At 36.7% G+C, this 18,841-nt stretch overlaps 1 protein-coding gene across 4 annotated transcripts in view; it reads right to left on the bottom strand.

The window, feature by feature from the left end:
• The window catches only part of NELL2 (neural EGFL like 2), a 300,528-nt gene extending 282,357 nt beyond the window's left edge, over positions 1-18,171 (bottom strand). Inside the window, exons 1-4 of one of the 4 annotated variants that reach the window (XM_015593155.1) lie at positions 17,991-18,012; positions 17,509-17,594; positions 17,207-17,339; positions 16,920-17,048 (exon numbers count right to left, since the gene is read on the bottom strand). In XM_015593155.1, coding sequence (XP_015448641.1) covers positions 16,920-17,048; positions 17,207-17,252 — 175 coding nt within the window. In that variant the 5' untranslated portion in view covers positions 17,253-17,339; positions 17,509-17,594; positions 17,991-18,012. Of the gene's footprint in view, positions 1-16,919; positions 17,049-17,206; positions 17,362-17,508 lie in introns of those variants that run through there. The other 3 variants (XM_006916874.1, XM_006916875.1, XM_006916876.1) reach the window with 3 other exon arrangements.
• Positions 18,172-18,841: the final 670 nt, after the last annotated feature.

The following is an 18,841-nucleotide window of genomic DNA, read 5'->3' as shown; positions in this document are numbered from 1 at the left end:
TCTATACTGTATGTACATATTTATATAATCATGAATGAAATTAGGCTAGAATGCTATTGATCGAGTCCTTCCTCAATAGTTCTTTTTTTGTTCAAAGAATCACCAAGAGAACCCTAAACACTTATTGTTTATAATAGAAATACCTGAATCCATCTGGTTAGCACACTACTGTCCTGGAAATGGTAAACAATATTTGATTGGTAAACAATATCTGATTCGGTTAGTCTTCCAGTCTTGCCCACTCACCTACCACCATATAAAACAAGAGGAGTAAAGAATTTACATTCATAAATAAATATTAATGGCAAACTTCAGGAAGAACTTGGTAAGAATTTTGGGAAAGTTATTTCTATGCATTTTCTTTCAGAATAAAAATGAAACACTAAAAGGACTAAAACTTCAGACAAGTCAAAATACTCTTTGCTTATGATTGCACATCCATACAAGATATGTATATATAAAAGATAACCAGCCACTATTAGTACATAGTAATACTAAACAGAATAATATAAATGAAGTATTACCTTGTTTCAATCTTTTTTAGCATCTTGCTTATGACTTTGCTGTCATTTTCACTTTTTACTAGTAATTTGTTTATTTACAGCTAGAGCTATAGATAGATTTAAACTATAGCTTTAAAGATGAGAGTGCTTACAAAATCAAAATGCAAAAAGGCTTAATGGGTCTATCTGGAGGAGGGGATAGTGGCTGAATAACATTTATTATAAACCTACAGAGGGATGATGCACCATGTGCAAAATGGCCTATTTCAGTTTCAAATATTGGCAGCAATCTGCACCAGCAAGACCCACTTCCAGAGCCAGCCGTACCCAGGTCTTTTCATGCATCACATTCTGACAGCTGAATCTGTTTCATGGCATCTTATGCCATATCTTGTTCTTCCTCAATATCTATAATGCCACAAGGACAGATTTTGCCCTTGAAAAACATTCATCTTTTGTTTGTAAGTACATTCCATTCTATTTTCTCTAATTAAAAAGAAGCCTCTCTGAAGCCAGAACTTAGAACATTTGTTTTATACTTCCTATTGTCTTTGCTCATATTTTTACAGATTTGTTTTACAATGAGTCCTCTCTATTTAATTTATATAAATATAAATGCATTCACTCTCTAACAGTCATCAATATCAACAGAGCCTTTGATTTACTTTTTTTCATCTCAATTTAATGATTTGGAAATTTCCTTACACACTGTTGAAAAAATATTTAACAAGTTATACTTTCCTTATCTACTTCTTCTATTAAGATAGTGCAGAAAGAAAATGAATTCTCCAATATCTCCCAGTAGTACATATTTGTCACATATTTGTCACATGCTTTAGACTTCAGAAAGTCTAAAGTGAAGTAGTTCCGTATTTGCACCTCTATTCTGTGTTCTTCCCGTGAGAGAAAAGCTTTGTCACATACAGATGACTACAGTTTAAACATTCCCTCTAGTTTCTTCATGAGGCAGCTATGACAGTGTTTACTTAAAAACCCACCTTTCCTTATCCACTGCCTGTGCAATTAACATCAATTCCGGAAAGTCTGAGAAACAAGACTGAGCGTGCAAGTTTCCACAGCCTAACTGGCTTTTTTTCCCAACTTCGTCCTCTGATTTTATTAATTTGGCAACCAAAATAACAAAAAGTAATCATCCATTAAATAGGTGGGTTCTCCCCACTCGACAGTTTCCTGCCTGGCCAATGATTCACAGAGTGAACAATCATTTTTTTCCATTAGTCTCTGAAACATGTTCTAATTTGGAAGTATGTTATCAAAGTACAATTTAAATTACACTATTTTCACTGGAAATGCAACCCATTTATTAAAAATTGAACCCACAGCAGCAAAGGGATGAAAATGTACTATGAGATGCTTTGTTGTAGAGAGGCATCTATGATAAGGATAATGAAATTTTTGTAGCGACTTTTTAAAAATTGACCTCTGCATCAGAGTCCTAGTATCTTCAAGGTGAATAATGGCAATAAATACACATCCATTCTGTGTTCTTTTCTCTCCATTTATAGGCCTCATTTCTTGCAAATTCTGTACTGCAACTTCATACTCCAATTCAAGTTCTTCTATTCAATTCATTTCAACTTCAAATAATTCTTAATTTTAACCCATAACATGATAGTCTTATAAAAAAAAGTATAACTTAAAACAACATCCTATCTCTTCAGGATTATTTTTTATCATAGAAATTAGTAATAAACTTCAGGAAGAATTTGGTAAGGAATATGGTAAAGGCAAACCAGAATTGAGTTAGAAATATTAAAAGTCCAATTAAAATGGGTTCCAAATTCTGACCCTTGAATTTTAAGTTAAAGGAATTTGAATTAAGTTAAAGAAATTTACCAATTTCCATGAGTTTTCTTTCTGAATAATAAAACATTAAGTGAACTAAAATCCTAGACAAGACCAACTTTGGATTCTTTGGACTCAAATATGGATTCAAAAGTCCCTCCTTTGAGACATTTTAAAGCATTTCTCCCTTTTATTTGGAGTATGATGTTTCTCCTGTAGTGAAAAATCCCTCTGTTTTCATTTGAAAAGGAAAAAACATAAAGCCTAGAGTCACAGTGGTTTTCTAAGGTGCTGGAATTAAATTATCTATTAAGTATCCTGTATAAATTCACTCTGATCATCAGGGGATAGAAAGTATTAACAAAAGCAATAACACTAACAATTACATATCAACAAAACTTTTGAAAATCAGTCTCAGAAGAATATATGAATGATAATATAAAATAAGCTGCTTCTCTAGAGTACTCATACACTTTAAATAAATCTATATTTATAGCATACAGTTGACCCTTGAACAAGATAGGTTTGAACTACATAGGTCCATTTACACACAGATTTTTTTCTCAATAAATACACAGTTATGAGGTTTTCAGATCCTAGGTTAGGACTCCATGGATGTGGAGGGCCAACTGTTTGCATTGCCCTACACCATTTTAGATAAGGGACTCAAGGGTCCCTAAATTTTGGTACTCACCAGAGTCTTGGAAACAACACTCTGTAAATACCAAGGGAAAAGGGAAGACGGAAGTTTTGGGGAAATCAAAAGTTAACACACATTTTCAACAGCATAGTGTCAGGGCTTCTAAACCCCTGTGTTGTTCAAGGATCAACTGTAATTATCAATTTGATAAAATGTAGTAAGAATACGTCAAAGGGTATCAGTGAACAACAAACATGTTCTCCTCCAACGAAGTCAACAGGCTCTCAGGAAACATCCAGATTCCACATTCAGTTACTAGGAGCACTACATTTCATTGGTAGAATAGAACAACCATTTTTATAAGCCTTTTTTATTTTCTTTTTAATAATCTGTCAGTCTCCAAGAAGAAGTCTGCTCAGTTACAAGTATATGTCAACAAGAACAATTCATAGTTAGGGTGTTTGGCTACCAATTACTGCTGGAAATTTAAATAAACTCTAAAAATATAGGTTATGTTCCACTCTGAAATACTTGATCTGTTTGGCACTTTTTCTGGGATATTTAATGGTCCATCACTACAATGTGTGAGACTATAAGAACATAGAATTAAACATAGTGCTTGCCTAGGGGATTCTCCACTTAAATAGACAAGAAAAATAGATTAAACACTGAAACAGCAGTGTACAGAAGAAATAAAGTAGATCACTACCATTAAGAATAAGTATTTATAAAACAGATACACAATGCATAGCACAGTAGTAAATGATAGGATATTTCTCAATAGCAAACTTCAGAATGCTAAAACAATCCAAGATGCATTTTAAAAAAAAAAAAAACTGTTTTGAAGGTAATTAAGGAATGTCAGATAAAAAGAAAAAAATTTTTTCTTTTTATTATAACCTCTGATATCTATGCTCTAGATATCTATGCTCTAGATATCAGAGGTTATAATAAAAAGAAAAATTAATTAAAAGAAAAAATAATAATTTACAGTTGGAACTAAAGTGACCTCAGAAATCATTAAATCTAATCCCCACCTCCACCCCATTGAAGTATTTTCCCTGAAATACAGTCATTTAATATCTATTTGACTATTATTAGAAGCATGTTTATTGAATGAATCGATGGATGGATGGATGGATGGATGGATGGATGGATGGATGGATGGACTGACACAGTATAGATATTCTTTAAAGTAAACCACTTAATTTTTAGAAACTTTATTTATTAAAAATGTTTTTCTTACACTGACTCAAAATTTGCCTCTTCCTAATTTCCTTTATAAATCCTGTTTTGCCCTCTATAACAGTGCTACCCAGTAGAAGTATGAAAGCCACAAATGTGAGTCCCATAAGTAATTCAAAGTTTCTACTAGCCACATTTAAAAAGTAAAAGAAAAAGGTGATTTGAATTTTAATAGTATATCTATTTGACTAAATATTTCCAAAATATTATTTCAGCATATAATCAACAAAAATATTGAGATTTTTACATTCTGTTTATACTGTTTTCAAAACTCCATATATATTTTTATACTTACAGCGCATCTCAATTTGTACTATGCATATTTCAAGTATGTAGTAGCCACACATTGCTAGTAGCTACTATTTTAAACAGCTGACTTCTAGAAAACAATTCACAAACTTAGTCGAACATCAAAATCGCAGGAAACTTTTTCAAAATATAGATTCCTAGAATTCACCCTCAGAGATTCCGATTTACTTAGTTTAAGAGGGGCAGGGAGACTTTTTAATAAGGTAGTCAATAAATCACTGATCATCAGGCTGACATTTGGGAAACGCTACTCTAGAACACCGCAAAATAAGTCTAAGTTCTCCTTTACATGACTGCCCTTTAATATCTTAACAAAAAAAAAAAGGTCGCATCTCCACTGTCTTTCTCAGGCTAAAAATTCCAAGCTCCATTAACCATGCCTTATCTAACACGGTTTCCAAAACTTTCAACTCCCTGGTTGCTGTCTACCCAAGCTTCTTTGGTCTATTTGCAATAGCAGAGAAGTACCACAGTATAAGTAATCCAAGTTAATCCTTATTTGCCCTTGAAATGTTTCTCAGTACTTACATATGAGTTTCATTAGCTCTGCTAAATGGTGAAATTCATAACACTTCAAACTAAAATTTTAAATTCTCATTGTTGAGAAGCATTCAGGATGTCTGGTTTCTTCAATGTGCTATTTCCTCTGTGGCATATTTTATCTCGGGATGAAGAAGAGCCCTCTTAGAATAATTCAAAGCACTAAGTTAAACAGAACTACCTTTTTCCCCACACTTCTGAATGCTCTTACCTTATGACTAGAGAAGAAAGTAGGTGTTTTGATTTAGAAGAAGAGCTCTTCTCCCTTTTTTAAATTTACACAGATATAAACCGTTAATAATATCACCAAAATAAAACCAGATTTGCCATGAATAAATGAACTCAATTCAGTGCCATAGACATTCACCCGCTGATGGTTTATTGAGCACATTATGTGTACCACCATGATAGGAGGCTACAAGAAGGAACAAGGCAGAGCCCAAAACCACGAGGAAGTCACAAACTAGCAGCAAGACTAGTATATTCATTTGACAAATATTCATGGAGTTCTTACTATCTGCTAGACACTTGGGTTACATATCAGTGAATTAAACATTCAAAACTCCCTGCCATTTATGGAGCGTACTTTCTAGCAGCGGAGACAGATAATAAACAATTCAAATAATAAAAAAGTGAATTATAGAGCATGTTAGGTGATAAATGTTATAGAAACTAACAGATCAAAACAAAGGGTATCAAGAATACTTGTGAAGTGGAAGATAAGTTGAAATTTTGCTCAGTGATCAGAGTAGGCCTCATTAAAATACTAATATTTGAGAAAACTTTTAAAGGAAGGAGGAAAACATGCAGATATCTGGGTGCGGAGCATTCCAAGAAGAGTAAAGAGTCAGTGCAAAGGCCCTGAGTAAGGAAAGTATCTGATCTGTTTGAGGAATAGCAAAGAGGCCAGTGGACTTAAAGCAAAATAAACATGGGAGAGAGAGGAAGATCAGACCAGAAAAGTAATGGGATGGGCTTGGGAGTGTTCACATAGGCCTTTGTAAGTCATGATAACTTTTGAGTGAAATGGGGAACCACTGAAAGTTTGGGACAAAGCAGTAACTCAAAATATTATATTTTAAAAGGATTCTGGCAACTATGTTGAAAATAGACTGCAGGAAAGCAAGAATGTAAGCAAGAAGACCACTTAGGAGGCTATTTCAGTAATCCAGATGAAAGATGGTGATGGCTTGGACCAGAGAAGTAACAGAAAGAAAAAGAAAAGTGGTAGAGTTTTTATATTAAAAAAAATAGGTATAATACATTAAGATGGTTGTTTTATAATAGAAGATGCTAAGAGAGTACAGAGAAAGGAACAAAAATTCCACCAAAAGAAAGATTTTTAGTCAAAGTGACAGCTTAGTCGAGTCCTGAATGACATGTAAAATATCATCAGAAAAAAGAACCAGAAAGAACAACCCAGAGGAGGGAACTGGCACAGAGTTGTTGGTGATCAGGAGAGATACAGGGCATGATCCTGCCTCTAGGGAACTTACAGACTCAATAGGAAGACAAGCCAGTAAATCACTTAAAGATCAGAGTCCCGGGTACCACTGGAATCAAAATTGGCAGAGGGACATTGGACTACAGAAATAAACAATAATGCCATCAAGATATTCAAGATGAGAAGCCAAAAATGTAACAGCTCAACTCACAAAAGGTCCACAGGACCAGCCCAACAGTTCTATCAACATTACACTGGCCCCTAAACCACCATTAAAGGTTCCCCAATATCTTATCTTCCACCACCAGCTCTCACCAACAGACCAAATTGGAACCTTGGCAAGGAATTCCAAGATTATCCAGATAGAGCTAGGTAAAACAACTGTGTTGTTTGTTTTTCAGAACTTCTAAAACTTCTTTCCATAACATATACTGAAAACGTAAGCTAAATGTTTAACATGATGGAAAAGTAATGTGTTGGGGTGACTACAGAGGAGCTATACACTGAATTTCTTGTGTTCATTTTCTCTGTGCTCCCCACTATACACACACTTCTGAAACAGTGCTAACACAAAGGCAGATAACACTCCTTCCTCTGAATTTGCCATTCATGCTCATCCCTCTTTACCCAAATCCACATATCTCCAGTAAAGCCAAAGTAGTAAAAGTAGAATAAAAGATGCTTCAGGGCCAGTTTCTCCCCTACTCCAATACTTTTGCCTGTCCTCTTGTCATCACACAAAAGTTCCCTTAACTTAGCCTCTCCACAAAATCCAGCATTTCTATCTGGAAGCCTCTAAAAAAATCCAAGGCAGCATGACCTAGTGCTAAGAGAATTCCAAAATAAAAACAATATTTAACATGTATTAAATGTTTAGTAATGGTGGAGAGGTTGTGGGGAAAAAGGAACCCTCTACATTGCTGGTGGGAATGTAAAATGATACAGCTACTATGGAAAACAGTGTGGAAGTTCTTCACAAAACTAAAAATAGAATTACCATGTGACCTAGCAATCCCTCTTCTGAATATTTACCCAAAAAACTTGAAAATATTTATCCACAAAGACATATGCACTCCAATGTTCATAGCAGCTTTATTTACAGTAGCCAGGACATGGAAACAACCGAAGTGTCCTACAATAGACTGAATAAAGAAGATGCGGTACATATATACAATGGAATGTTATTCAGCCATAAGAAAAGATGAAATATTGCCATGTGCAACAACATGGATGGATCTTAATCATGCTAAGCAAAATAAGTCAGACAGAAAAAGTTGAGAACCATACGATTTCACTCATGTGGTATATAAAACTAAAAGCAACAAACAAACATGACAAACAAACAGAGACTCATGGACACTAACAGCACGAACAGTGGGTTAGTGGTTATCAGAGGCAAGGGGAAAAGGAGGAAAGTAGATAGGGGTAAAAGGGGTCAAATATTTGGTGATGGAAGGAAATTTAACTTTGGGTGGTGAATACATAATGCAATATACATATGGCATACTGTTGAATGGTACACTTGAAATTTATTTGATTTTATAAATCAATGTCAACCCAACAATTTTAATTTAAAAAATGTTTAGTAAATATTAGGCACAGTTTTATTCATGTAATCTACACATCAGCCCTAAGAAGTAGTACTGTTATTATCTCAGCTGAAGCAGTGATAAATAACAAGATCAAATTCACACAACTAGTGAACAAAGGATGAAGATTTGAACCTAATATGCCTCTTTATGAAGCCCATTCTCCTAACTACTACTGCACATCAGTGTGAACTTAGAATTACCTCCATCATTTTTTTCTCTTTGTCTAGAGCAGTAGAGTATGACCTTTCAGGGCAGTGATTTGCTATCCTCTTCTAAATCTTCTCTTTGTAAGGAGAGACGCAGAGTTGCCAGGGTTCCCATACCTTCTCCAGAATGAAGACTCAGCAGATGTGCCATAAACTCAGAGACTATTTTCCACATACCCAGTTCCTGGCAGCTGGCCAAATAGGAAAGGGAAGAGTCATACTCAACTTTTTCCCCCCATCAGCTCTACCTCTAATTCTTTTTAATTGCAGTGGTCAATATCTAAATTTCAACAAATATGAGTTTATAACTAAAGCAAAAGTCACCATAAAAAATCCACTAATAAATTTTGTTTATAAAATGAGTTTCCACAGAGACTAGCATCTATTTCTTCAATTTTAATTCTAAACTGAAACCTACCAAAAGATGAAAATTTTCATGAAGTCAATAAAAACGAGGTGTGAGAATTTCTCAAATGACACACAGACACTAACTTATGAAGATCTGACATAGATAAATTTTTTAAATGAAAAATAAAATTTTGAAATATTTCAAAACAGAAACATTTCACATTGAAGTATTAAGAGTTCTCAGATATTTCTGCAGAAGCAAACAAACAAAACAAATAAAAATATCTAAAACTTGATTTTATTCTATTTATTCTTACAATTAGCTCATCATTAAATGATTACCTTGATTTTGTCATATATAGACTAGGACATATAATTTTCATAGTTTCTAGCTTTACTTTTTTAACTTTTTACAATTAAATTTTGGTTCCTGTTTTACCTCCTATAATAATTTCTGTAGACATTTTCCTTCCTCCACTATATTGTGTGTCCCATTCTTATACATAAAAGTAGTGCAATAAATATTTGATAAATTGAATTGAAATAAAATCAATAGAAGATATCACATCATAATGCTTTAATGTCTAATACTTAAGTTTTCAGTTAGCAGTATTAAATTATGGACAAATAATAACAAGAATGGGAAAGAAGATAGGTGTCTGCAAGAAAGGGGTCTGGGGCCAGGATGAGAAGATTGAACTGGGGAGAGGGAGCGGGGAATTAAGCCAAAGAAAGGCAGAGGCCCTTCACTTCAGCTGTTAACCAGGATGCACCTCAGCCATGACATTCAAGTCATCCATTTGCCAGAGCCCATCAAGATTGCTCCAGCTTCTCCCAAATCAAACCTACTTGGTATCCCACAGAGATCCCTGTCACTTGTGATAGGAGACTTCTAGTTATGCCTGCCAGTTTATAATTATGACTACCACATTCACTGGGTGCCAAAGAGAAGACTAAGTGCTATCTATTCTACTTCCAAAATTTCATGCCTTCTAATTTTTTCCCTTCTACCTCTTCACAACAAATGAATGTTACTATTTAACATATATATGTATATGTATACATATATATATATTACTTTCCTATTATTGTTATAAAAAATCACCATAAACTTAATGACTACATCAACACAAACTTATTATTATCTCAGTACTGGAGGTCAGAAGTCCAAAATGAATCTTACTGGACTAAAATCAAGGTGAAGGCAAGGTTGTATTCCTCTTGGAGGTTCTAGTGGAAATTTTGTTTTCTCACTTTTTATAGCTTCTGAGAGGTTGCCCACATTCCTTGGCTCATGACCACCTTCCAATGTCAAAGTCAGCAATGACCAACCAAGTCTTTCTCACATTGCATCACACTAACACTGACTCTTCTACCTCCCTCCTCCATGTTTAAAGGACCCTATGATTACATGGGGCCCACCCAGATAATCAAGGATAGTCTCCATATTTTAAAATTGACTAATTAACAACTTTAATTTCTTCTGCAACCTTAATCCCCCTTTGTCAAGTGTATATTTACAGGATTTAGTATGTGGAATTAGAGGACCATCATTCAGCCTATTACAATCTCTTCCTACCCCCAAAGATTCACGTCTATCCCACATGTAAAATATATTCACTCTAGTTTAAATCTGGTCTAAATTCTTATCAAGCTCAAAAGTCCCAAATTTCATCATCTAAATTAGGTATAATTTCATCATCTAAATTAGGTGTAATTCATCCTGAAAAATAATTCTCTTCATCTGTAAACCTGTGAAATTCAAGAAACAAGTTATCTGCTCCCAAAGTACAATGGTGGGATAGACACAGGATAAGCTATCAGCATTGCCATTCAAAAAAAGGAGAAAACGATCGTTAAAAAAATTAAACACCAGACCCATGCGATTGTGAAATCCAGTCAGGAAAACTGCATTTGGTTTTAAGGTTTGGAAATAATCCTCTGTGATTCTTGGCTCCACTCTCTGGGCTCTTAGCTCTGCCTTCTTGGTCCTCAGTTCTACCCTCCAAGTCAACCTTATTTTTTCACTACAGGTGGCACATGTTTGCAGCTGAGTAGTTTAATCAGTCTGTTTCTTGCTTGTAGAATTTGGAGGATCTAACAACCTTCTTTCACTGTATCCTCTCACCCTTTCAGGATAAGTGAGGAGTGTTTTTGTTGGTACAATATTCTCAAGAACCTTGGGAGTCTCTCATATGTCATCGAGATTTACTTCATTAGACAAGAGGCTCCTCCACAAATAATTCCTAGATAAATCCGTCTCTGTTACTGGCTTCTGCAAGCCACATGTTCAATTTCTCCAAAGAGCTCTATGTGACTAAATACTCTGAGCTTAAGGTTTTCCGGCCACACCATTGGCTTTCTCTCCAGAGAAGACTTTCTTGACAGTGAATCTACTAGTTTTATCATCTTTTTCAATCTAGGTAAGCTGAGAATTTCTTAAATATCAATTCTGGTTCTCTTTTTCTTAACAGTTATTCCCTCAATCTCTCTCTTCTCTCTCATTTTACTATAAGCATCAAGAAAAAGCCAGCCTGTACCTTCAAAACTTTGCATATAAATCACCTCAGTTAAATATCTAAGTTCATTATTTATAAATTTTGCTTTCCACATAACTGCAAGACATAATTCAACTAAGTTTTCTGCCACTATATAACAAGGATCCCCTTTTCTGCAGGTTCAAGGCAATCTAAGCTTTTTCTATCATGCTCCTCAAAATTCTCCTAGCCTATGTCCACTACCCGATTCCAAAGCCACTTCCACATTTTTAGGTATTTCTTACAGCAGCCTCCCACTTCCATGTATCAAAATCTGTAGTTGTTTCCTATTGCTGCTATAACAAATCACAACAAACTTAATGACTTAAGTCAACGCAAATTTATTATCTCATAGCTCTGGAGGTCAAAAATCCAAAGTGAATCTCACTGGGCTAAAATCAAGGTGTCAGCAATGTTGTGCTCCTTCTGGATACTCTAAGGGAAATGCATTTCCTTGCCTTTTCCTTGCATTTCCTTCTTGAGACAGCCCACATTCTTTAGCTTGTGGCCCACTTTTATCTTCAAGGCCAGCAGTGGCAGGTCTAGTCATTGTCTCATTGCATCACTCTGACACTAACTCTTCCACCTCCCTCTTCCAGATTTAAAGGATCTTTGTGATTACATGGGGCTTACTCAGATAATCCTGGATAATTTGCTTATGTTAAGATCAGCTGATTAGCAGCCTTCACTCTATGCGCAACCTTAATTCCCCCTTGATATATAACATAACAAATTCTCAGGTTCTCAGGATTAGGACATGAACATTTTGAAGGACTCCTATTCTGCCAACCACAGTATACCTTTGTATAATAATAAATTTTCAATTCTTCTATATTGATATGATCTACCATGTAACCTGGTCCCTGCTATATTTGCTTCATTTCATATCACAACTTTTATGTTTCCACTAATCTGTATTTCTACCATTTTCTCAAATGCACCATGCTCATTCCAGGCTCAGGATCCCTGCTGATAGTATTTCCTTTACCTGTGTTACTCTTCCTCTTCTCTTCTCCAGACTACCCTTTTATTAATTAGTTTCAAGTACACAGTACATTGGTTAGACATTTATATAGTTTATAAAACAATACTCCTAATTGCTCCTTTTCTCCTTTTGTTTTCCACCTAGCCAATATATGAATGCTAACTGTATTCCCTATGCTGTGCTTCCCATTCCCCTGACCACCTATCAGATACTAATTTGTACTTCTTTAACCCTTCGCCCCGTTTCCCCATCCCCTCAACCTTCTCGCCCCTCTCTCTACCACCAAATTGTCCTCTATATTTGTGAGTCTGTTTTTGATTAATTTGTTATTTTTGTTCCTCAGATTCCACATATAAGTGAAATCATATAGTATTTATCTTTCTCTGTCTGACTTATTTCACTCAGCATAATAACCTCTAGGTCCATCCATGTTGTTGCAAATGGTAGGATTTCATGCTTTTAATGGCTGAATAATATTCCATTGTATATATGAACCATAACTTCTTTACCCAATTGTCTACTGATGGGCATTTAGGTTGCTTCTATATCTTGACTATTATAAATTGTGCTGCCATGAATATTGGAGTGTATAGATCTTTACGAATTATTGTTTTGGTTTTCTTTGGATAAATACCCAGAAGTATTATTTATCCTTCAGCTATCAGCTTAAATGACCCTTCTTCAAAGACAGTTTTCTGGATCCTGTGACTCCCTAAAGGAGAATATAGATCCCCATGACAACCTTAGTTTTTCTTCATACCATTTATCTTAATGGTGATTAAATTATCTGTGTAATTGTTTAATGACTATATTTAAGGCACTATGAAAGTAAAGTTCTAATTTCTTCATTTGTTATATGCCTAACACCTAGCAGAATATCAACTGCACAACAGAATTTGAGTGATTGAACATGTCTCCTTTAATCCTCATAACGACATTAATTTTATAATTGAGGGCACTGAAGCTCTGAGAAATTAAGTAACTTCACCATAGTAGAACAGCTAATGAGATTCCACTTGGGTCTATATGGTTTCTAAGTCCATTTCTTAGTCTTTGTGTTGGTCTATTGGCATTGTCCCTAAGGCCAAAGATGTTCACTGACCATCACACTGAAGACAAATACTCATTGCCACCTCATTTTCCTTAATGCAGATACCTTTGCCTAATAAGTCAATGGCCCACCACCAAATACCCAATTTCACTCCTGTTTTCAACTAATGGCATAAGAGTAGACTTGTGAACATTTTTTTCTTTTGAAATCTTAGAGGTCTTTAAAAATAATTACTAAAATTATTTTCAAATTACCACCTCAGGAAAAAATATGCTTTGATTTTATCAACTTCCATTATGGGTATTAACGACATTATAAAATCTGTGCACACCTTAGAAAAAGTTTTATTAAACTAACAGATGAAACTATCTACTTTGGAAACCTGACCAGAAGAATTGTTAAAATCTAAGATGTAAAATGCATGTTAATGTTGCTAGAAGGTCTTGGAACTGTGCTTCTGTATACTCTCACATTCTTGGTCTCACATGTACAGAGAAGAAAGAACATTTTTAGGATCATTATCTTGAAGAATATTTCTTAGACTCTAAAGAAGCTAGATAGAATTCTATTTATAATTGCACTAATCCTTAAGATTGTAGAACTCTTTACAACCTTTCACAGTTCTTTTCATTGTCAGCACTCAGTCTTCTACTATGTTTTAAAAACATAAGTGTATTTTTGTGGCTATGAGTAAGATTGTAGCTAGAAATATTTAGATCTTCATATAGATTCCAAATTGTCACCTTGACACTTCTTTTTTCTTTTGAAAATTATTAGAATTTGTGCAGATTAAAAGCCACATTTACTAAAGGATAATCTAATTTAGCATCTTACTACTTCAATTTCCAAAGCAGCTATACATCAAATTTCAACAACACAATTTTAGTGACACTACAGTTGCTGTTATAATAAAAATCAGGTATGACTTTGAAATATATTTCCATTTGCTTTTATTATGCATATGTAATAAAATATAATTAATAGATTCATATTTCACGATAATTTACAAAAAATATTTATAGTTTCAAAAAGTATTGAATTGCAAGCCTCTTAAAAACTGCTAAAGAGGAGAATGAAGAAAGCAAAAGAAGTAGTATATTAAATATGCAAAAAATCATTGGTAAGCTATATATTGAGACTATTTTAAAGCTGAGATGAAAGATTATATTACTGCAGAAATTTAATCATTCAAAATCTGTTCTACCTATTTAGAACACATCTGATAACACAAAGTAACCTATCTGATAGGTTCATATAAAATCTGAGAACATCTCACAGGTTTTGTAATTTGTCACTATTCATGTTATGACATTTTACACACTATGCATAAAGATCTGCAACACCCGCAATTCACTCACTGTAAAGCAAATTCATAAAATCTTCAGAGCCTGAAAGCTTCATTGCTCTAAAATCCATGGAACCCCACCGAAGCAGTAGAAAGGAGTCAGAACTGACTTCTTAACAACAGTTTCCACATTGTAAAAGCAAAGAAAGACCTTTGCAAAGTAACTACAATGCAAGGCCAAAGGTCTACCTGTTGTCAATTTCAAAATTTAAATTTTAGAATGAACGAAGTCATTAGAACATAATATATCAGTAATATATGCCTACTGAGAACACAGCAGACAACGAATACCTGCTGATTGATTGGCTATATGAAATTAGGTTCATAATTTGGTAGGAAATGAAATTTTACATCTTCAAATCTCGTATATTATATTCATTAGGCATTTACTGTCTAAACATTGGGCTTGGTACCAACAAGGAAACAAAACAGCCAATTCATCAATGTGCACTAATATCTAGTTACTATGGAAAATTGAAAGAAAATATATTTCATGAGCTTCATGAGCCTCGTATTTGCAATATAGGGTAGCTTGAAGAACTGACAATTAAATAAAAATGAATACTAAACATTCCTTTAAAAAATTAACCATGAAAAGATATTGATCCCTTGTGACTATTTCCTAGAAATTGTCTGTCTAGCATCAGAACATAAAATATACTGTCCTAAAGGTTTCTATTTGTGACAGCTCAGACACTCTTCAGAAGATGCTTATGAAGAACACTTGTATTCTTTAAAGGACCACTGGGAATTTTAAGGGCAATTAAACACCACTTGCTTATTAGGAGCTTTAAAGTCTGTAAAGCTTTCCAGTTATACAAATAGGCAGTCCTGAAATAACTTTCTGTCTAGTTCATGGGGATTGAAAATCATAGGAATAAAAAAACAAAAAAGAAGAAGAAGAAAAAGAAAGCAGAAGTTTAACCCTAATGACACTTCTACTTTATTCTGAATTTTGCTGACAGTCTAGTCTATTTTCTTTACTAGGTTTGGTCATTATATTTAAAGAATTCAATATCCAAGCCCCTGCCCCCCTCAAAAAAAGACTTTTAAGTAAATATTATTATAAATATTTGTCTCAGTAAAAATATTTAGTGGGTTCACCATAATGAAAACAAAAAATTATTTTAATTTCTTATAATAGTAAACTTGTTTTAAATAAATGCAACACATGTCAATTTCCTCCTTCTCCAACCTAAGCTTTGGTGTTACTGTCCGTGGTGACACTTACTGGATATATCAGGCAACAACACCACTACAGAAACACTCAAGTTTTATTTTATGCCTATTTCTTGGTGGCAGATTTGCTGAACTGGTTTTATTTTGCATATGAAATTCTTTAGTAATTATGCGTTCACCTTCTTTTGAAGCCAAAACACCAAAATAACAAAAGAAAAATCTGGGTGGGGTGGGGAGCAGATGCTTTAGTCAGTGCACCGAATATGTCAAACCAAACTACATTTCTCTTTTGCCTTCATCTTTACTTCACCGTATGTGAAACTAGTCTTTCTGTATGTGTTTAGCTACCTTTTAGAAGCTCACATTACAGCATCTTTCCAGAAAGCAAGCAATTTTCAAAAGCTTTAGTAAATCAAAGTTGAAGGCTTGATGCACTGAAATTTGCTTCTGACTACATAACACATTTAAATATAATTTAAAATGTAGATATATGTGCCAATGCTCACTGACTTTTAAAAAAAAGTTTTAAAATCCTAAGTATACAATGAATGGTGATACAGGCTTTTGAATTAACACTTATTTGAAATATTTACAAAATAATTGTTAAGAGAATATTATTCCCTTTCTCTTGTCATTGATGGAGAAGAAAGAAGCACGATCTTTCAGTGAGGAATCTTGTCTTAAACATATTGTGTTTGTGATGTACAGTAGATAAAGCTATTGAGAGATATTAATTTTTCCAGAAAGCTACCCACATAAAGAAATTCTTCCCAACAGAGCACCATTGTACCTCAAACTTTCAGACAGCATCGTCTTAACTAAGATTAAGCTATCCTATTTCCTACCTAAATCAATTTTACCCAAATGAGTCGTTGGTGTTATAATTTATTGTTCCCCAGACTCTAAAATCTACCATCTGCCATTGGAGTTTCTGTAAGGTAATTAAGGCACTATCCATTAGAACTGGCAAGAGTACAAAGTAAGAAGGAGGAGGAGGTGAGACGGGAGAGAAACCAAGTCACTTAAAAAGAGATGGAAGGTGTGTGTATTTCCCACTGACCCCGCCACATCTCAGCTCAGATAACTGTCATCCATGAGGCAACACAGAAGTTAGGAGGGTGGTGAGGCCAACTCCACCCGGGGTTATCTGAACTAAACCAGCACTGAGGACTCGGCACACTCTTCATACCTTGGAAGAGAAAGGCTTTGGTCCCATTATTCAGCCCGGGGACCTGGCGCACTCCGGTCGTGGACTCCTCAAGTTCTAACTCTGTTAAGAAGTCAATCTGTAGGGAGGGGTCCACACCAAGCCCCCAAACTGGTGGGAGTGGTGGGGAGAGAAGGAAAGAAAGAAAAAGCTACATCAAAATACACACCTCTTCCTCCAGGGCAGCAAAGAACCGCGTCTGCAAGACAATATTGGGAACAATATTGAGGATGAGAGGCGACTCCCTCCTCCACTGCTGAGAGCCTTACCTGAGATCAGCAGCCAAGCTTTAAATAGTGGAACACCCAGTCCCATTTCTGTGACCTACTTTAAACCCCTCTTGGTGCAAAGTTCCCCTACGGCCCTCTGACCCTGGACTAGGGGTGTGACCTGCCCTGGCGTCTCTAAGACAAGCACAGAAAAAATCCAAATCCAAACTAGCCCACTATGCAAGCTTCCCACTCCAGATCTACTTCGGGTGGAGAAAAAGCAAGGTGTCCCCGGCCACCTCGGGTTTCCCCGAGGCGAGGGCCATCCCTTACCCACTGCCCCAAGCTCTGCGGCTACTCACCTGCCCGGAGACCGAAGATCAAACAGAATGTTCTCAGTAAGACCCGAGACTCCATGGTGTGGATCTGCTCAGTCCATCGTCTCCCTCTTTAAAAATAAAAATAAAAATTGAAGAGGTTCTTGGATTCAAGCGGGAAAACAGCGTTCGTCTGTCCGGCCGCTGCCTCGGATTTACTAATTAGTAGGACTAGTATGATTTGGTTGCCTAACAAAAAAAAGGGAGGACCCCCCAGGCACGTGAAGAACTTGGACCCTCCAATGTGCACAACATTCCCACACTCTGAGCCGAGGCAGCAGCTCTGGCTGGGAGGGGCGCCCAGAAGGAGGGGTCGGACTCGCCGGGAGGCTGCTCCTCTGGGAAATTAGCTCTGGAGCTGAATAAAAGCAGCCGAAGGCACGCACACCCCCCAAAGAAAGGAGGCGGCCGCAAGAAAGCCAGGGTTCGGGCGACCCCGAAACCGCGCGTCTTCCTGGTGCCCGAACCTGTTGTAAAGGCAGAGACAATGGAGAGAGCGCCTGGAGAACTGCCGATGAGAGACGGTTCCTCCGGAGAGGGAGGGGCGGGCCTGGGGAGGCGGGGAGAGAAAGAGAAAGGGGGAAACGCCGAGGGTGAGGCACGGCGCTGGTGTCCCTCTCCTGCTAGGGCTTCCTGGTTGGTCTCCAAGCCCCGTCTAGCGAGCCCTGGAGTAGCTGCAGCCTCCGCCCTCCTTCCTCCCACTCTTGCTGGCCCAGGGAATGCCTACCACCTTTCGGGATGGAACGATCTAAATTCAAGTTGCTAAATTGATGGGCGGTCTTTGCTCTCACCCCTTGATTTTGGGTCCTTGTCTTGAAAAATAGAGGGAGAGAAAGGAACACCACACGCAGAAGGCAAGGCTAGAACGAGACACTCTCTGCTGCCCTTTAGGCAAAGGAGAGAAGCCGGTATACAATCGTGCACAGGGCTCCGGAGCAGCCCCAGGAACTGGGGAGGGGAGTGCCTCACGGGGGCGTGCAGAGGAAGGCTGCCAAAGCACGCTAGACTCCCAAGGTGGGGCCAGGTGATGTAGAGAGAGACTGGCAGAGATGGGTGGTGAGCCTGGGAAGCCCTGGGAGTCCTAGGCGAGTGGATCCCTCGCCTGGGTGGGGCGCTGGAGAGCTTCCCCCACCTTCCCGCCCCCACTTCCCTCCCTGCGCTGGGAGAACAGGGGAGAAAGACAGAGGGAACTACTGGACAGCCCCGGGACGTCTCCGACCGACCTCTGCCAAACACAGCGCTGAGACTAGGGCTTTGATACTGTAGGACAAGTACACAGCAGGAGCCAAGGACAGCAGAGCCAGAATGCCTGCCTATG

Source organism: Pteropus alecto, unplaced genomic scaffold, assembly GCF_000325575.1.
Source record: "Pteropus alecto unplaced genomic scaffold, ASM32557v1 scaffold196, whole genome shotgun sequence".
In the NCBI taxonomy this organism is placed as follows: Eukaryota; Metazoa; Chordata; class Mammalia; order Chiroptera; family Pteropodidae; genus Pteropus; species Pteropus alecto.
This window is presented reverse-complemented; position numbering and strand designations above follow the sequence as displayed.